Here is a 21,475-nt window from a genome sequence, read left to right on the forward strand (position 1 = left end):
TGTCCCATCAGCACCAATGATCTCCTCAGTAACTAACAAATTTCTCCCTTCCTGCCTATTAGTATGCAACCCACTGTAATAATGCCTTAGGTTACCATTACAATGAGACCTCATTTTTCTGAGTCACAAACAGGTGGAGACAAAGCAGACTTTGAACAAATTGAGTTTATGAGATATATATACATATACATATATATATACACACACACACACACACACATATATATATATATTTTTTTTTTTTAAGAATAGAGCAGAAGTCTTGATGTTTTGGGGTTTTTGTTTTGTTTTTTAAGTGAAGTCCTGAGCCTGATATCCTGGTTAGGCTGTAGTGACTACATGAACACGTCAGCTTCTAGCATGTAAGGAATAGCAATTTCCAAGGTACAGACCATGAAAATAAACTTGAAACACACTCTGATCTCCACATCTGTCAAAAGCCTACCCATCTCCAATGCCCAATTCCCCAATCACCCCCAAGCCAGAAATGACTCACACCTCAGAACTCCAATGGCATTTCGTGAGCGTAATACTCCAAGGGCACTTACCACACATAGTAAGTAACTTGTAAGTAAGTAAGTGTTTTTGCTTGACTAGAGTTATTACTTCTTTTTCCCCAAAAGGACCCAACAGGGCTTACCACAAAAAGAAGGAAGCCCATAAATGACGGGATCTACCACAAGGACCTTAGAAAGGATTCCACTGACTTGTCGCTCAAATTGAGGACACAGCTAATGACATACAAAAATAGGATGCTTATGGATTTGGTGCTGTGGTGATTTATTTTTTTGTTGGTGGTAAAAGGGGTGATGAGCCACCATCTGGGGTTTTATCTTCCCCTTGTTTTATTCCTCCTTGTTCCTTTAGGCAAAATGAGTAAATATGGCTTAAACTGGGCCACAAAAACTGTTTGTTTAGCAGTACCTTGAGGAAGTATCTTTAAATGTACCTTTAATCTTATGTTTCTGCAGAAACACTCCAAAAGGTTCACAAAGAAAGTGCTCTAAACATATTTAAATGACTTCAAAGGAAAAATGGTTTTAAAAAGTGGCATTTCTAAAAGGCAGCAGCTGTGGGATCCTACCTTGTGTTCCCTTCTAGCACATTCAGAGTGGCTCTTCAATAATGTGTGAGGGGTATGCCCCTCCCTCTTTGCCCCTCACCCCCAGAGGTGCTCTTCACAGACCAGAATTCCACTCTGCAGCCAAGCGATGGCTGGGCTCCAGCCTCTCAAGGGGGGAGATGAGGCACAGAAGCGCTGACAGGCCCTCACGAGCAGCAGTGACGCAGAGCGCCAGCATAAACTCTGAAGCTGCTTCTCATGGTTGAAAGGACGAGGCACAAGCTGTTTTCTCGCATCCTCTGCCTCTTAAGGTTACAACAAACCAGCCTCTGATCCAATTAAAATCCATATAGTTTATGTTTTCTCAGAGAAGGACAAAGCAAAGATGACCTGGGCCGGCTGGGAGCACAACCAGCCACATATGGTCTTGGTTGATAAATGAAGAGTTAAAAAAGATAAAAAATTTGAGTCATGACTGCCATGAAATTGTTTATTCATGGTAAGGCGTTTCAGGCAGTTACAACTGTACAACAGTTAATTGTTAACAAGCGTCTCCTAAAGAAAAATCTCCATTATAGATCACAGATAAGACAAGAAACAGAGTGCATTGCTACTGGGAGATCAACGTCCCGAAATGGTAGAAGATGTGTCAAATGCAAGTCAAGAGGGCCTACCCTTTCCTGAAACCACTTTCAAGAAAAACTGTACTTTGAGGAGGATGACATTTATTCTAATTGCTGCTGCTAATTAAAATTAGGTAATTAAAAAAATTTCAAAGGCACTTTAAATTTGATGTAGGGCATAATTAAAAATCAGATTTTTAAAAATATCATTAGGGCAGTAGGGTGAAAGTTGGCATACTAGAGGGGGAAAAAAAACCCAACAAAACGCAGTTTAGCTCTCAGAAAACAGGAGGGAAATGGCAGTCTGTCAAAGTTATTATAGGGGGACTTGTTTTTTTCCTTTTTAAAGACCAGAACTTAACAACTTGGAACATCTGTGCCCTTGCCTTTCCCAAGTATGCCGATGTCGAACAGCACTTCTTGTGTCAGTCTTCTCCCCAGCAGGAACCAGGCTGGTGAATCAGCAAAACGTCAGGATCTTCGGAAAGCTGCTACTATTACTTTGAGTTAGCAGGAACAGAAAAAAGGAGAGCTGTGTTTCCAGAAACAAACCTGGTGATTCCTGTATGAATACACAAGGTAGCAGAGGACACTGTGCAACTCTGTCAGGGATGTAATAAATCCTACAGGGAGAGGGCTCAAGATGCACTCGAAAAAACACTGGACTGGAAAGCGGGGGCCCAGAGGGCCGGCCTCAACCTCAACAGTTAGCTGTCCAACATCTGGACCTCCGAATGGTCACTAAAGAAATAAATACCACACCAGGCTAAGTCATCTCTCAGGTCTGTTTGGATTCTGAAAACCTACTGTTCTGTAGGTGAATTAAAATGTGAAGTCACAGGGGCACCTGGATGGCTCAGTCATTAAGCGTCTGCCTTTGGCTCAGGTCATGATCCCAGGGTTCTGGGATCGAGCCCCACATCGGGCTCCCTGCTCAGCGGGAAGCCTGCTTCTCCCTCTCCCACTCCCCTTGTAGTCCCTCTCTCGCTGTGTCTCTGTCAAATAAATAAAATCTTTAAAATAAAGTAAAATAAAATAAAATAAAATGTGAAGTCACAACTAGAAACTCTTTCTACCTTACTAACTCCGCGAGGACTAGTCAGTACCTTGGACAGGGCTGATCATATGGCAGATACCCAAATATATGTTAACGACTGATGCTGCTTGAATATCCAGTCTAGTCCACAGTTCCTCGGCGTCTAGTACAGTGCCTGGTACATAATAAGCATTCAAAGCATGTCTTCTGCATGAAATCATGAGACCCTATACTAAGCTGATCCAGAAATAAGCTAATCGACCAGGGTTCTCATAAAACCCAGAACCCAGCAGTAAACCCTGAGGAACATATTCAGTAACCTGGGGACTGACAGAGTGATTCTTAATACTACCTAACCTTACAAGTCTCAGAAATGGCTTAAGATCACCCTTCAAGAAGCCTGCATTAAAATTATTCACTGATTTATTTCTATGAGAATTATCAGGCAGGAAAGAACCTAGTCAGACATGCTCTCAGGAGAAAGATTACCAGGAAGATGAAAATAACATGAAGCAGCAGCAGATTCCCCGTGAATATCACTCAGGCAGACTAACTACATTTGTCTCCTACCTTTGGAAATCTGGATTCAAATAGAACAACTATTGGAAGAGAATTTGCTTTAATGAACACATCCTTGGCCACGGGCACATCAAAAATCGTTTGCAGAAAGCTGCTGCACATCTGAGAGCAAAGACAAAGTATAAAATGGTTTTGGAAGTTACGGTTCAGATTCAGTTAAAAGTCACATCTACTAAGTACCTACTGTGTATCAGAAACTGCTCAGCCCTCACGTGGTCTCCTTTAATACTCCATAACAACGAAAGGCAAAAGTTATTAACTCCACTTCTGCAGATGACAATACTGAGGGCTGGAGGGGCATCAAATTTCACACAAGAAATGAAGCTGGGAGCCGAAGCTAGATCATCTGTTTAGGTCTAATGCTCATTCAACAAATATTACGTGTTTCTGTGCACCAAGCCTTTTTTAAGTAATAGGGAATGTAGCACTGGACAAAAGAAATTAAAATCCTTGTCTTCCTGGACATTCCAGTGTGCTTTTTACTACGGTTCACTGCCTCCTCTTGTCTCCACTCCACTGGGCCGTCTGGTAGCAGAATGATGTCTAGATCAACAGATTCAAATCCTATCTGACCTTGCCACTATAATGGACCTGGAAAATCAAGATCCTGAGAAATTAATGCTATTAAGGTATGAACAGATCACAATGAATTCCAGCACTAATAAGAGAAAATGGGACAATTAAGGATTGCCCAAGATTTATTCATAGATAAAAACAGATTTTCAAATGTGTAAAGAGCAGCATGTGTTTCAAGATGGGAGATACTTAGAAAGAAAACAGAACACCAGACGTGACAGCAGACATCAGCAGAGACAGACAGGAGAAGAGAGTAAACAGTATTCCCTCACCCTGTCAGCCTTCTTACTGAGGACAGATCTGAAAGGATATCTGTATTATCGTGTCCAAGTAACCCAAGAAGAGACTGCACAGCATTCAGCTCCACCAGAAGGTGGTACAAGTCTGGCATGGTGGCCACCACGTGCATCTCCTGAATGATGTCATTTAGGTCCAGCTCAGATTCCATAAACCTAGAAGGGGAAAACAAGACAGCATCAGTGAAAGGAAGGGGGTACTGTCAGCACTGAGGAGCAAACAGCAACATAATCCAGACAGAGAAACAATCTGTCAAAGTGTCTGCAACAGACCAACCAGGAAGTATACTCATCCAAACATCATACTGTCACACAATTTCCTTGAGAAATCGATTTCCTCATTACAAAAATCAATCTTGGATTCAGATCTCATTACAGGGTTCCCCTTACTCTTGCAGCCACAAGTTGCCTTTTAGAGGCTCCTGAAACATTTTGTAGCATTAAATGATCTGCCCACCAGTCCTGTCCTGTGGATTAGCTACCATTACCATTGTTGCCCTGACATAGTTATCCTACTAATCCAAAAAGGGTTTCTCTTACCTGCCACTTCAGACCAAGGGCCAATTATTCCTCTTACCCAAAGGAAGATACTGAGATTCTCCTGCCATCCAAAAATACCCTGCCTTCCTCCAAACCCTTTCCCTTCAGTGAGCTGCTTAGGGGGCAGATCCCAAAGTAAAGCAGAGCTAGTCTCCGGCACCCTGTAATCAGCACCACACCTTACGTGGCATGATACTCCACTCACATTTCCACACCTGAACCTTCCACCAAACCTATGCCCAGACGCTAAGAACAAAACTGCTCTGCATTCACCGATCCCAGCCCTCCCCCAGTGTTTGACTTTTCAGAAATGATCACTAAGTCTTTGAGGAACAAGACAGGAAGGTTTGCTCTGAGGAAGAAGTGAGTCAATCCATGTAAAGCAACTGAACAATACCTGACTGAGAGTAACTGAAGGGAAGCAGTGATAATGTTGTTGTTTCTGAAGTAGGCTCCATGCTTGAACTCTTGAACTCATGACCCTGAGTTGAGGGGCACCTGTATGGCTCAGCCGGTTGAGCATCCGACTCTTGGGTTTTGGCTCAGGTCACGATCTCAGGGCTGTGAGATCAAGCCCCTTGTCAGGCTCTGCGTTCAGTATGGAGTTTCCCTGAGATCCTTTCCCTCTCGCTTACCCCTGTCCCTCCCCCTGCTCACACACAGGCTGGCTCTCTCTTTCTCGAAAATAAATAAATAAATAAATAAATAAATAAATAAATAAATAAATAAAACTTAAAAAAAAAAAAAAAAGACCTGAGCTGAGACCAAGAGTCAGACGCTTTAACCAACTGAGCCATCCAGGCCCCCAGCAGTGGTTTAACAGACTCTAGAGTCAGATGATCTGGGTTTGAACTTGACTTAGCCACTTACTTCACTTCTCTATGCCTCAGTTTCTCATTTGTAAGTAAGATCATAAAGTTACCTATCTCACAGGGCTACTGTAAAGAGTAAATGAATAAACACATATAAAGCACTTAAGAAAAATGCCTGGCCTATAAAAGCACTATACGTTTGCCCTCATTTTTTCTTCTCCTGCCACTACTGTTATTATGTCTATCCTCCCTTCTAGAATGTAAGCTTCTTAAAGACAGAAATTATATCTTTTGTCTCTATATATCCACAGATACCTGCTTAATCAAATGGTCTCAATTTAATTTATATCAGGGTGATTTAATTTAAAAAAAAGAAAGGGAACATAAGCATGGACTCTTAAAGTTATATATGCCTCATTCAGATGCTGAGGGGCTGGGCAAACATCACCTCTCCAGAAATCTGGATCCTGCAAGGAACAAAATCTGGAGATTATAGTTCTTTAAAACATGCCTATATTTCAGACAATATCCTTACCATCGTTTTTCCCCATTACTATTTTTAATCATAACATTTATATATTTTTTTTCTAATTATAAAATACTACTTTTTATAGAAAACTGGGAAAAGACACGCTTTCAAAAAATAAACAGAAAAATAATCCATTATCTCAGTGACCAGAAATAACCACTGATAATATTCTGGTAGGTTTAAGTAGGTTTTTTCAACTCATAGCCTCCCCCACCAAAAAAAAAAAAGTAGCCTACATAGTATACAGTTCTGTATTCAATTTTTGCCATTGTTGTTAACATAGGCTGAACAATTTATCATTAAGCATTCTTCTACAACTGGAAAAGCCAGTATCAGACGCTGCTCTCACTCCTCCTCCCACAGCAATCCCTCACTGAACCCAGCACCCTTCCCTGCTGAGCCGAGACATGGCTTCAGAATCCTTTTCAACACAGTCTTCCAAGAAAAACCACCAATCAATCCCAGAATGGGTGCAGGAGATTAAGTCCATCTGAAATTTCTATTCTAAATAATATATTTTTAAAAGCTACATGGTATTTCCTTGTGTGGATCTATCATAATTTATTTTACCAATCCCCCTTTGTCAGACATTCAGATGGTTTCCAATCTTTTTCCTTACAACAAATGACACTAAGAAGTATGTATTCATAAGTATTGTGTTAGGATAAATTCCCAGGAAGGTACCCAGTCAGAAAGGATGCATAACTTAACAGACTTTGCTAGAGCCTGCCAGAAAGGTACCAGCAGTGTATGAAGTGCCTATTTCCCCTCCACCCTCCTCAAAACCAGTATCGTCTATTTAAAATCTCCTCCAATTTGAGATGAGAAATATAACTTATTTTTTATTTTGCATTTCTGATATTAAGTTAAAATTCTGTTAATGTTTACTAGTTATTTGTGTTTCTCCTTTAACCATTTTTATATCAGGGTGCTCATCTTATTTATTGATTTATAAGCACTCCATATATTAAGGAAATTAATCTCTGCCATATGTCAAAAAAAAATAAACCAGCGAAAAATATTTGCCCTTTAATTTGTACATTGTGCTTTTTAACATAAAAGTTTTTAAAAGTCTAAGTAGTTAAATCTTTGCCTTTATGAACTCTATTTTACATGTACCCTGAGTAAGGTTTTTTCCTATGCTAAGATCAAATATATTTTATGATACACTACCTCTATGTTTATACATATTTAAATGTTTAGGAGTAAGTAAATCTGAGATATACTTTAGCATATGATATAGGACAAAGATCTAATCTTATTTCCTGCAAATGTGAGGCCAATTGTCCCAATACCATAATCTATCCTTTTTCCACAGATCTGAAGAAATACCACCTCTATCATACACTAAATTTTAATGTGCACTCTAATCTTTTTATGGGCTTTTCTCTCCATTTTACGGATTTGTTGGCAAATTCCTGAGCTAGGACCACACTTCCACATTATCATGGCATATTTTACCTCTGTTACCACAAAACATTCTGTTGTTCTTCTTTTCCAATGCTTCCTTGTCTATTCTCACCTGATTATTATTCTAATTTTGAAATTATTTTTCTCAAGATTCTCCTCCATACCAGTGTTTTTAAGTCTCCTTTGCTATGCTTACAAATAGATTACCCTTCTAGATCCCTAGGTTCCTTATCACCTAAAGCATGGAAGCCAAATCAGAATCATGACTTGGAAGGCCTGGTGTAGAATTCAGATATTGGGGCAGTAGGTCTGCATAATCTTTGAACCTAAAAGGCTCAGCAAATCTCTACAGCTTATTTGCCTTACGTGAGTACTAGGGAGTAACTTAACAGAAGACTTTTACAATTCGTTGGGAAGAACTGGCAAGGGCACTAAATAGTAGCAAGCAAAGTCATGCTGAGTTCCAGGAAAAGGTTTGGGGATTTGGGGTATAATCAATGAATGAATGTCAACCTGGAGAGAAGCCTCTGGTGGTATCCCACAGGGCTCCATCCTTAGGCCTGTTTTTTGTTTTTTAAAGATTTTATTTTTAAGTAATCTCTATACCCAATGTGGGGCTTGAACTCACAACCCCGAGATCAAGAGTCGCATGCTCCTCTGAGTCAGCCAAGCGCCCCTTAGGCCTGTTTTTGATGAACAACTTGGGTGAAGATATATAAACGGCAAACTTAACAAATGTCATATAACACAAAGCTTATACAGACAGTGAACACAGCAGCTGACAGAATTAATTCAATAAGTTCCTGACAAGCAATAATGATGGGCCAAATCTAACAGGAGGAAAATTACCTAGGATCCACACCGAGCACGACATTGAACCATAAAGTCAGGTACAAATGCACGGGTGAGAAAGATACAGTTTAGTAAAAGCACATGTGTAGAAGGGACTCGATGGTTTTAGTCAATTGTAACTGCAATACAAATCAGACCATGAGACAGCTCTGCCAGGATGGAGACTACTTCTCCTTCACTCAGGACACCCAGCACAGGGTACACTCCCTGGTCCACCACAGAAATTTAGCAGATATCTGCCAAAGGAAGGAGCAGAGGAAAGCAGCTGCCACAAAAGCTGCTGTGGTTTTAGCCTGCTTAGAAGAAGATAATATAAGAGTTACCATGCAGATCAGATGACCCTTAAGGTCTATGACATCTGTTACGGGAACCATACTTTATTTAGGAGGGCTATGGAAACTAATTCAGGGAAGCAACTGAGATTATAAGGAGTCTAGACATCCTCTCATAAGAGAATGTGCTGAGATTCTTTTTCTTTTTTTCTTTTTTCCGATGTAAAGCTCGATGCTTCAATAGTTGCGTATAACACCCAGTGCACCATGCAACACGTGCCCTCCTCACTACCCATCACCAGTCCATCCCATTCCCCCACCCCCCTCCCCTCTTGAAGCCCTCAGTTTGTTTCTCAGAGTCCATAGTCTCTCATGCTTCATTCCCCCTTCTGATTACCACCCTTCATTCCGAGTTGAAATCTTGTGAGTCAGAGTTGCCAAAGATGAAACAGGTTTCTTTGTAAAGTTAGGATCCTTGTCACTGGGGGTAATTAATGAAGGGTGACATGAAAAAAAAAATCAAGAAGGAGAAGGGAGAATGGACTGCACCTTTCAGTCCCTTCCAACTTGGAAGTTCTTCTTCCAACAATGCAGTTTTAACCCAATGTTTTTAAGTTTAGAAAGTCAAAAAATTATCAAAACAAAACCAACAAAACAAGCAAAAAGTCAACTGTGAGCAGAGAAACATCACAAAATACCACTGGGGTCCAGTGTTACATAAATAATGAGCTAGAGTAGGAAAATGCCTGGACTTGGGAAAAAGACTGACCTGGGTCACACCCCCAGCCACGACATTTAGAGGCTGTGTAACCAAGACCAGTGTGTCAACAAGCATTCATGGAGCACATACTAGGTGCCAGTCACCATGCTAGGTACTGAGGAAGTAACAAATAACAAAACAATCCCAGCTGCTGTCCTCAAGGAGCTTTTATTGAGGCACAAATCTAAACAATCTATTCAATGCAATTAATTGTAAGGATGTCCAGCGTTGCCCAAGAGAACTATTATTGGAACAGAGCATAGGGCCCCAGTCTGGACAAGGCAGATGGAAAATATTAACTAACCTATCTCTAAACTTCAGCTTCCTTAAACTTTCTAGCTGAATTATAGTGAGGATTAAAGGAGATAATAACTATAATGTGCCTAACAACAGGTGGCACACATCAAATGCTCAATAAATCTAGGTACCCTTAAGTCTGCTCTGCTATAACAAAGAAAATTTTCTTCTCTTTTTGCTGAACAAGAATAAGCCTACTCATTTAAAGCACACACTACAATACTTGTAGAGGACTGAATGTCTAGGGATTAGGCATACCTTTAACAACAGCTGATGCACAGCTGGAAGAAAGGATCAAGTTAGAGGTCAATGGGAAAGCAACAGAGCAACATATTAAAACAGTAACCCAGGCTGAGGCAGGGTCATCAATTCCATCTGGTATGACAGAGAATATTCTGCTTGTCTGCCCATGTACATTTGCTTCAGACCAGCAGGATGTTCTCCTTCAACCACAAGAGTGAATATTAGCAAAGACCAGTGAAGTAAGAAAATACCAGAAAAGCAACAGAAACCAACAAGTCCTCCTGCAATCATAAAACCAGCTATTAATGCATAGGAAGCATGAGGTTTCTTCCACCCAAATGAATCAGCAATTCTCAAAGTGTGGTCCTGGGACCCCAGGGTGAGGTAGGAGGTCCTTCAGGAGTCTATATGATCAAAACTATTTTTATAGTAAATCTAAAACATTATTTGCCTTTTTCACTCTGATTCTCTCAGGAGTGCACAGTGGAATTTTCCAGAGGAATGCACAACAACGTGGTGCTATGATTGCCCTAAGAGCTAGTGAAATGTGTGCTTATATATTCTAAAATTTCCTAAGATAAGGACTTTGAGGTACTCAATAATTTAAGAGTGCAAAGGGGTCCTGAGACTAAAAGTTTGAGAACCACTGAACTAAGTGATTCCACCCCTACAAAAATGAAGAGAAGGAGAGAAGGAGCACACTCTACTCAGTGTGATGCTTGGGAGAATGATCACACAGTGCAAAGTAGACGCCGCATAAGGAGAATTGTCAATTGAATCTGAAATGCAGCCAAATGAAGAGAGGCATTTTTGGGTATGCAATCAAAATGACAATTGCATATATGGGAAAATAAATTTGAACGTTTCTGATCTCAACCGGAAAGTTTCATTCAAATATGCTCTAGCAATTTTCATCTTAATTGCACCTCGCTGGTCTAGAGAATTATAAAAGACACTGCACCAGTAAGAATTCAAGAACTCAAGGTTAAAACACAATGTAGTTTCCTAACAGCTTTTGGATATGAAAAAAAAAAGATGTTCTTTATGCATAATTTCAATTTTCGAACGTTGTGACTTAAAAACTAAAATAGTGTATAAATTTGGATGGAAAACACTGTTGTTGCTGTTGTTTTTTAAATAAAATAACATTTTCTTAAAAACCACTTTATGAACTGTAACACTGGAGCATCTGTGATACCTAAGACATAGACGGTGAATATAACCCACAGAAATTCACTGTTCTACACTGACAGAAGTATACCAAGAAGGGGACAAAGGCAATACTGGCATTCCAAAAAGTACTGTGGTTCTTAAATTTCTAGTGTTATCAACCCACAGCACAGCTTCCTCATAACGTATCCTCAGGTTCCAAGCAATGGGAATGTAATAAGGATGACCTCAACTATGTAAGATCTCTCATGTTTACTGAGCACCTACAGTATGGCAGGTACTGTGCTAGGTACTACAAACAGAGACAAACAAGACACAGTCTACCTCCTGAGAGGCACACGGAGTATAATGCAGGCAGACCACTGAGGAAAGAAAGAACAACAGAACAAATGACAAAGGCGTTACAGACTGATCACATTCATCGTGGGCAAGAATTTAGGGAAAGAGACCTGCTGGTGGGAGAATAAAAGGCCAGGGTGTGGAATCTGGCAGGAGCTATCAAAGTTTAAAATACATCCCCTTCAATTGGAGAATTCAACACTTAGGTATCTATCCCACAGAAATAACGTGCACTAAGACACACGTACATGGAGGTTCACTGCAGCACTGTTCACAAAAGTCAATATTTAAAATAACCAAATACCCATCCAAAGAAAAATAGTAAATAAGTTGAGGTACCTCCACACTATGAAATACCCCACAGCCGTCACAAAACGTAAGGTAAACATGCATGGAAAGATCTCCTGTTAGGTAAGTAAAACCATCAAAGTTCAGAATACATACAGTATGATTGAGGTGGGGGGAAAATTACATATGAAAATACATGTACAGAAAACACTCTAAAAGAATACTCACAGAGACCATCTCTGGATAGAGGAATGGAAAAGGAGGTCTGTGCAGTGAAGGAGAACTTACATTTTTTACTTTACTTATGCACTGTTGGTATTTTTTACAATGACAGTCTGTTCATGTATTACTTGTATAATCAAACACACACATCCACAGACACAGTACAGTATGACAAGTGCTACTGTCTGGTAGAGGTCAGCACAAAACTGACAGGACTCTGGTGTTGTGAAGGCTGAGATCTGATCGAGCTATTCCTCCTGTCAAAAAGGGTTGTGGCCTGGGTCCAGTAATGAGGTTCTCCTCTCTCTATACCTCATCTACAGCACAGAGAGGACGTGCTGAATCCCATCAGCCTCACTAGGTTACCATGAGGACTCTGTGTGCTCTGATACCCCTGTGCCTTTGTTCATGCTAATCACACTGCCTGGCAGGCCTTTCCATGTTCTTTTCTGCCTATTAAAATAAAAATCATTCTTCAAGGCCCAGCTCAAATACCACCTCTTCTGTGAAGCCCTCCATAGCCCCTAACTTGGCATTCATGGTTTCTTTCCCTATGCTCCCACAGCACTCTGCTTGTATCTCTTTTAAAGTATATTTCCTTCTACCCTGCATTTATAGTCCATCTCCCTAGTAACCTATAAACTGGAGTACAAAGACCGTATTATTCAACTCTTAATTGCCTAGGGGCCTTGGGCCTATTAAGATTCATTAAAAGTGTATGTCCTGAGAGGCAGAAAGACAAGGAGGGAAGAGATTTAGAACATTAAAATCTGTATAAATACGAAAATTCCTTTAGTTAGAATTCATTTTTTTTTCCTACCTAAATCATACTGTACATATTCCACACCTTGATTTTTTTTGGTCACATAATGGGTGATCTTTCCACGTTAGCACTTGTTAAGATGGGACTGAAAGATACCAGATTCCTCATGCCAGCACCTCACAGTACACGGAGGCGCGGGTGCGGTAATAATCACGTGACCGTCACTTCGTGAGCACTTCCTGTGTGCCAGGCACTGAGCAAAACACCTGCCACCATTCTCACTCAATCTTCACAACCACCCTGTGAAGGAGGCAGTACTTCTTTATACAGATGAGACACCGGAGGCTAAGGAAGGAGAAGCAACTTATTCAAGGTCATGTGGGAGTCACACCCGTATCTGTCTAACTGCAAAGCCTTTGACATTTTCTCAGCAGTAAAGATATCACTAATGACAGGCATCCTCAGTTTTCTTTGCACCTTGAGAAGAACAATGCAGAAAAGAGTTAACATAGTAGACCTGATCTTTAGAAGAGTCTAGTCCTAGGCTGGTACCTGGGAACTTGGCTTTTGAAAGGTTCCCTAAGTGATAAGGGTGTTTTGCCCACCTGGGGCACTTAACTTCTGCTTTCCTTCTGGGAGTATGGAATTTGGATAGTCATTGCTGACAGAGAAGGCCTACATAACTTGTCCTCAATAAATATCCTGGACTCCTAAGTCCCACTCAAATGGGCTTCCCTGCACAGAAACACTACACATATGTTGATATACTCCACTGTTGGGAGAAAGGAGCATGTATGCGTGTAACCCAGGCAGAAAAAAGACAGGGAGCCTATACATGAATTTCTCCAGAGTCTGCCTGATCTGTCTTAACCTCTTGCGGACCCTGTTGTGTGCCCTTGGGTACCACTGACTCTGAGCCCTATGAGTCTTTCCAGGGATTTCCCAAATACGTGGGTTGTCCTGGGACTCCTGACACAAATCACAAAAACCAAAATAGGCAAAACAAATGAAAAACAAAACAAAAACAACAACCATAACATGTAAGAGGAAAGAGGGTTTCAACAAAACAGAGCCTTACTTCTCTGGATTGTCTGGAAACTTGATCCGCAACTCTTGGTTTTTGTATGATCTTTTTTCAAACGTAAGGATCATTTTCTTCACTGAGCTCTCATCTAGTGGTTCCTCCTGGTATAAAGGGAACAAATAGCAACAATTTCAGTCCAAAGGGATTTCTTATTCACCCATCACTACTTCTTTTCCATGGCTCTTACATGCCATTCTGCCACTCACCTTTCTGGGTTAAATACACAGTGCATACTTCATCTCCCCCACTGGAAAGAAGGTTAAGGGTCTAGATCACATGGTACATCCGTATTACTGTCTCACAACTAGTTCAGGAAGCTCAGTTTAAGGTTTTAAAGACTAGCTCATTCAACAAATATTTCTTGAGCATACTGTATGGCATGGAATAAGCAACAATATTAGATAGTATTATTTAATATTTACCCACCTTCTCCTTGTTGTACAGGTAAGATAACACTCAGGTTTAAAAGAACTTGTTAAAGGTCAAACCCTGAGTCAGTGACAGTGGACCTCAATCTTTTCCCCACACCAGGGGTCAGCAAACTCCAGTCCACAGGCCAAATCCAACTCATGGCCTATTTTTGTACAGCCTATACCATAAGAATGCTTGTTAATTAGCAATAGTCACTGCTCTGCGTTTCTTACACATTACTGTTTCAGGTCCTTACTAGCTGCCAAGAAGGAAATCAGACAGGCCCGACAAAGCATCGAGAATTTAGGAACCTCAGTCAGGGGAGGCATAAAAAACTAGTAGACCAGACAGTTTTCTTATTTCAAACACTGGAATAATAACTACACAGGTAAATAAAATCTTCCCCAAAAAAAGCTACACTAAAATTTCAGGAATGTTTTCTCCTCAGTTTCTTTAAAAGGTTAAAGTCACGTGCTGCAGTGCACTCTGCCTGTCTGACACCCAACTCCTAGTTTCACAGTTTTTGTGACCATTGACCACAACTCACATCTAAAAGCAATACAAAGACGGCTATTAAGAGAACCAGAAACAGATTCTTTTGGAAAGCACTGAAGCATCTCATAATTGTGTAAGTACTCAAAAGTGTTAGCTATTATTTTATTAAATTTCAATATTTATATATTGGTTTGTTTTTTTTTTTTTTGCTTTGTTTTGTCTTTTTATGTTCAGTTAGCCAACATATATTGGGTTTTAAGTAGGAGTTATCTATAAATTCATTTTGGGCATGACAGATTTCTTAAATTTTATCAATGACTCCTGGCCCTTGAGGGCCTCTGTTGGACTCCCACCCCATGCCCAGTATCTGTAGCTTAAAGAGAAACTTCACAAACCGAACTCGGTGCCCTGGCTCAGTCAGGACCCAGAGTCGAGCTTCACTACTTACTAGCCAGCCACGTGGCGATGTTACTTTGCTGAATATAATCCTTAAACCCTCACCAAGTCCAACTGACTCTACCTCACAAGTCTTTCTTGAATTCATCCACCTGGCATTCAGAATAAAATTCTAAATCCTCCACATGACCCATATAAAGGTCTGGCAGGATCTAGCTCAGACAATCTCTCCAACCCCAAACCAGGATAAATAACCCTTTTGGTGGCCCATGTCTACTTGGTCACTGCTGACTCTCCAGTGTCCATCACTGTGCCTGGCACACAGCATGCGACAAGGGAAGATGTGCTGAAGGCAGGCAGGCAGGGAGAAAGGGGGGGTGAAGATGACCTAAAGAGATGAGGTGCATAAAACTGTTTTACAAATTACAGGACACTACACTAATATAAACCTTTATTGTTACTACTAGCAACAGGCACAATGTACCCAATGGACTACAAGGATTTCACTAAGTAATCTAAATTTTTAGGAAGGGTTAAATCACTTTCAAGTAACTTCAATCTCCACTTCTTTTCTTTCTCTCAGCTAACATCTTGCCCACCCTATAGGAAAAAAACGTAATAGTGTTAATACAGCTCTCACAGGATCCCCGAAATCTTAGCCTCTCCAGGGTTTGGCCTTCCCTCCTTTAATTTCCCTCCAACGCTGGGGGAAAACTGAATTATCAGTCTTAGTCATCGACTGCAGCAGTATCTCCAATAGCTCAACGTCAGAAACCAAAGGGAGATTTCAGAAAGATGAATGCTGGTGATGTAGCACAAAAAGGACAATAATATTTTACAAGTCCACGTGACTTTACAGGGGCAAACATCACTTGTGTTTCATCAAATGGGACTTTGGTGGCAGCGAGAAAATAACTCCTGGACTTGCAGTCTTCCATGTGTCATTTTTACAAAGCGATCTCTTTTTCCCTTGTCCCTTAACAGAAGGCCTGGTCCCATACTACATTTCTGTCTCTCAGGCTAGAAACCACTTACCCATGACAGCTACTATCCCAATCCTCCAGTACCAGCCTTGCCCTACATGGGAATTATACCTGCCAATTAACTGCTGCTGCAGGGCTAACAGATTGAGCGAAGCTAGTAGGGAGGGAGGGAGGGAGGAAGGGGGAGCGGAGAGGGAAGGAAGGAGGGAGGATGTGCTATCCACACTGTTTGTCTAAGCCTAGCAGGGCTGCTGCNCAGTACCAGCCTTGCCCTACATGGGAATTATACCTGCCAATTAACTGCTGCTGCAGGGCTAACAGATTGAGCGAAGCTAGTAGGGAGGGAGGGAGGGAGGAAGGGGGAGCGGAGAGGGAAGGAAGGAGGGAGGATGTGCTATCCACACTGTTTGTCTAAGCCTAGCAGGGCTGCTGCCCTCAGAGAGGAAATTCAGGACTGTCTCCCACCACAGATTTCCAAAGTGTCACCATCTTTTAGGGGTAGACCCCCAAATTAGCACTGGTACAAATCCTAATGAGGAGAGAGTTATTGTCACAACACAGTAAAGACCTTTTTGGAATATGAATCCACTTTTTTTTCCTTCTCAGATTCACACTCCAGCTTCATTTTTTAAATCCAAACTTAGTATCATGTCTTTCAGGGAACCAAAAAACAGCTGGCTCTTAAGAATCTATTTCCATAATTCATATTGAACAAAATGCCAGAGTGAAATAACATACAAGTTAACACTTAAGGATATAAAAAGACACTTAGGTAAGGTCATTTTATTTTTAATCACTGGTATTTTACCTCTACTCTTTTTAGCTTCATTCATTTATTCATTCAATAAATATTTATTAAGGGCCTACCAAGAGCGAGGCACTGCACGGAGTGCTAGCGATACAGCTGTGAACAAAACAGAGCCAGTCCCTGTTTTTATAAGATGTGGGGGAGAGGACAGCAAATGAGTAAACTAAACAAACCAGGATTTCAGATCATGGTAAGTGCTGTGAAGACAATATACTGACCAAAGTGATAAAAGAAGGACTTACAGGGCTCCCTCAGAGATAGGAAAGGCTTCTCTGAGGAGGAAATGTCTGAACTGAGACCCAAATGAGAAGAAACCCACCACGCAAAGCCTTAGGGGAAGAGCATTCCACAAAGAGCACGGAAGTAAAAAGGTCCAGAGCTAGGAATGAGTATGCCTTAAGGCATCTTGAGGAACAGCAAACAGCACTCTTTTCCTAAACTGTATTTTTTCAGTTACACCTAAATACCTAATCTCTTAGCTCCACCTTGAACTTCTCCACCTTTGTTGCTTTGCTAATGCCATCTCAACGGAAAAGGCTTCTTCCACTAGTTGGATAAAATTCTACTCCTCTTTCAAAGACTACTGACTACCTTAAAAAAGGGAAGTGCCTTCAACACATGGGGTCTAGGACGCCTCCCTGACCCTCCTCAGTCAACGGCAACAGCCCCACAGTTCAGTGCTCGGGCCTTGATTATGACACATAATCAAAAATCATTTAAAAACTCTATCTATAATGATCTTTACGCTTTGAAAATGCTTCCCAACTCCATTATCACACTTCACCTTCATGTCAATACTGTGCAGTTAAGTATTTAACCCTATTTTACAGATGAAGCTGAAAAGCTCAGAGAAATTAAGTATTTGACCTAAAATAACACTCTGCAGATACCGCATCAGGGCCATCCTAGCCTGCCACCTTACCTCTTCCTCTTCCTCCTCGCCCTCTCTGTCAATAATCTGAAGCAGTCTCTTTTTGTCATCGTCTGCTTCTTCCACCACCGTCATTTCCTCTTCCCGATAGCGGCCACGGTCTCGGGGACCAGCTTGCCTCCGACGCATTTTCAGCTCTTCCTCTTCATCATCCCGGGGACGTTTTGTGCCCCTGTTGGGCTGAGAAAGAAAAAAAAGAAACACAGGATTTTAGAGCTGGAAAAGACCTAGAAGGGCACACATAGCAGACATTCTAAAAGCTGTCAAGGATTCACCGATGAAAAGCTCCATACGATAGGACTTCTCCTACAAAATGAAGTAAAGCTCCAAGTGGTCATTTTTTCAGACTCGTAGTGATTCTATAAAAACATGACTGAAGTCACTGACACAGTAGTTGGCTTTTTTTTTTTTACAGAACTTTTTTAATATGCAAAGTTTTATCACTTCACAAAAGCTGCCGTATATATAGAAATCACAGGGAACACAGCCACACTGAGATGGGTTAGGCTCAATTTACTAGTTACGATACAATCCCTGACACCAATCCCATCACATGGTTTTAATTCATGTCTAAGAAAGACTAAGTCACTCACAAGTAGTTCGCACAGAGATTACATATGTAACATCCAAGGGTCTCCTGTACTCCAAAGTCCTGCTTTATGGAAGAGTAGGGAAGAGGAAGGCCCAGAGCTAGTATTACCAAAGTCACAAAACCAGCAGCAGCCCTGAAAACACAATCGGCACTTCCTGACTTCCGCTCCAGGGCTGGGTCCGCCACACTGTTAGGTCTTCATTTTGCCTTTGACGCTGCAGTCCATGGAGGAGTTCTTAACAGTGGCCTTCCATTAAATTAGAATAAAATGAAGCACTACTGAAATGGGCTTCAGAACTGAGAAGAAACAGCACTGCACCAGGAATCAAAGAGCCCAACGTCTCTAAGCAGTTCAGGTTACTACCGGTGCAGCTCTGGGCACGTCATTAACCTCTCTACAACTTCGTTTCCTCATCTGCAAATGGCAAACGGAAATTATAACCCTTTCCCTGTGAACTTCAAAGGATGCTTCTATGTGTGTGTATTTTTTCCATTTTTTTCCAGCTTCACTGAGATGCAATTGACATATAACATTGTGTACAATGTGATTAGTTGATTCACGTATATATTGCAAAATGATTACCACTTAAGTTAGTTAACACCTTCATCACCTCACAAAATTACCCTTTTTTTGGTGGTGAGAACATTTAAGATTTACTCTCTTAGCAACTTTTTCAAGTATACAATACAGAATTGCTAACTATAGTCACTCTGCTATACACTGGATTCCTAGAACTTATTCATAACTGGAAGTTTGAACCAAAAGGTTGCAAACTTTAGTGAAAAAATGCTAAACGAGGGGCGCCTGGGTGGCTCAGTCGGTTAAGCATCTGCCTTCAGCTCAGGCCATGATCCCAGGGTCTTGGGATGGAGCCCCCCCCATCAGGCTCCCTGCTCAGGAAGGAAGTCTGCTTTTCCCTCTCCCTCTACCCCTTCCCTCCTCCCCGGGCTCACGTGTGCTCTCTCTCTCAAATAAATAAAATCTTAAAAAAAAACAAAGAATGCTATACAACAACAGCACCAAACAAATATGAAAAATTATTACTATAAGGTAATCCACAGGATTCTGTCTTCCTTAACACAAGATATCTGTGTTAGGCTCAACGAGCTTTTCTTTATATGTTATAATAACTACGCACACTAATAGTGTGCTAGGTGCGACATGGTTTATTACGACCAACAGAAGAGAATGCCACATTTGCTGCCAAACTGCTAAGTTGTTTGGTGGTGATAAGAGACAAATTTCTACTATACACATTACACATCTCACCTTGTGACTTATAACCCACGCTGCTACGGAACTCCACTATCCCAGTGGTGCGAAGTCATTTCCTTCTATATTCACATACCCTGCTGGTTCCACATACCAGGTGTGCCAGTAAGTCTAAGCATATGACATTGCTTAGAAAACTCACATTAGACAATTTGGTTTGTAGGTTACCACCTGCTATTTTTCACTCTGTTCCTAGCCTCCGTGAGATAGACTATAATTTCATATGATAACACACTCTACTTCCATAAATAGAAAAATTAGAAGAATCTATTCTCATCATCACTGGTCTACACTTAGAAAAAGAGGAGAAAAAGAAGAAAGCAAGCAACATGCCAGTTACCATGGACCACAGGCAAAAGGAGGTGGTGGTTTTCGTGTGAGAAAGGAAGGAAAGGTAGCTTGATCCTAAAGGAGGGCAGGCTTCAAACCAGAAATCTGTAGCTCCCCAGCAGGTAAGGAACTTCAGCCCCCTGGGAGCACTGATTCTTTCAGGCTCATAAAACGAGGCCTGCTGCGATTCTGATTAGCGTGAGGCTGCTGCAGCAGTCGAATCAAAGCACGAGCTCCATAGTTCTCCACGGAAAGGAGATTTCTGGATTGTTTATCTTTGAGGGCAGAGAGAAAAGGCAGTGGACCACAATTAAAAGAAGAAAGCTAAATACGCCACAGTTAAGGAAATGAAACCTGAAAGAATACTGGCAGTGTCTCTTTGGAATACATCTTCCAATCTACTTTTTTTAAAACAAGCATTTCCAAGGTAGGGGAGGAGTTTCACTTTTATTACCTCTAATAATTTCCCCTAAAATTGCACTTTCCTCCTGCAGAACTTAAAGCCTCTCTTAATCTTCACCACATCTCTGGGCAAGAGAAGTAGGTTAACAGTTCTATTTTCTAAGCAGGGAGACGGGATGCCTGAGATCCTTTAATAAACTCTTGCAAAGACAACCTGGTCCCTTCTCAAAGTTGAACCTGATCTCTGGGAAATTTGCTAATCTACCATGATTCCAGGACCCTAAATGAGACAGGTCCAAGGGACTTTCAGTCAGGAACATACACCCATAAATATAAGTCATGTAAGACCTTGGCCAAGTTAAAATAATATTTGTTAAACCATTCATTCAACAAATACTGTATTAAAGAACTGCAAGGGTCTTCAAGTAATAAGGTAGCCCAGTGGCAGTCCCGGGCTTCCATTTGGGTCATGTCAAAATGGGGAAATGGGGACACACAGGGCCAGGATGGATTCTTGAGACAAGAATAGCTCTGTTAATCTTTAGGAATAGTCTAAGCAGAACATCCCTAAGAGGGCAAATTTCAGGTTCACTAACTGTTTCTACAACTCCCTTCTCCATGACACAGGACATTCAGCTTGAGCTCTTCTCATGACAACTTCCCAGCAGAGGAGAGCAGAACCCATTTAGGGTGCTCTGCCACGATTCCTTCACCAACATTATCAGCTCCCACCTCCAACAGATAGGTAAGCCGTTCAAAGGCCGGGAGATATTTTATTTCAGCCATTTTTTTTTCTCCCAAGGCAGCATTGAAAGAACTTTTGCTCTTCTCAATAAGGGTTGTCTCTTTTTCAGATATTAAGAGTCCAAAAAGAAAAGTTTCTACTCATTTCTGAAATCTGACCACTCTGAAGAATAAAGGTTAGGATTCATTTCTTTAACAAATATTTATTAAATGCCAACTATGTGTAAGGCCTGTGCTGGCGACTGGGGACATAAATGTAAGACAAACGCTGCTTTGCTATCAAGGGGCTTAACAGTCTAGGACATAGCTGCCCAATTAAAATCAAATGCAAACCATAATTTTAAATTTTTTAGGGG

General features: G+C 41.1%; 1 protein-coding gene across 1 annotated transcript in view; it reads right to left on the bottom strand.

Annotated features, from left to right (window-relative positions):
• The window catches only part of CTNNBL1 (catenin beta like 1), a 167,468-nt gene that overhangs the window by 109,518 nt on the left and 36,475 nt on the right, over positions 1-21,475 (bottom strand). Inside the window, exons 2-4 of the mRNA XM_011219614.3 lie at positions 17,770-17,958; positions 13,749-13,855; positions 4,190-4,329 (exon numbers count right to left, since the gene is read on the bottom strand). Of these exons, the coding sequence (XP_011217916.1) occupies positions 4,190-4,329; positions 13,749-13,855; positions 17,770-17,958 (436 nt within the window). The remainder of the gene's footprint in view (positions 1-4,189; positions 4,330-13,748; positions 13,856-17,769; positions 17,959-21,475) is intronic.

Source organism: Ailuropoda melanoleuca, chromosome 13 (assembly GCF_002007445.2).
Source record: "Ailuropoda melanoleuca isolate Jingjing chromosome 13, ASM200744v2, whole genome shotgun sequence".
NCBI classification, from domain to species: domain Eukaryota; kingdom Metazoa; phylum Chordata; class Mammalia; order Carnivora; family Ursidae; genus Ailuropoda; species Ailuropoda melanoleuca.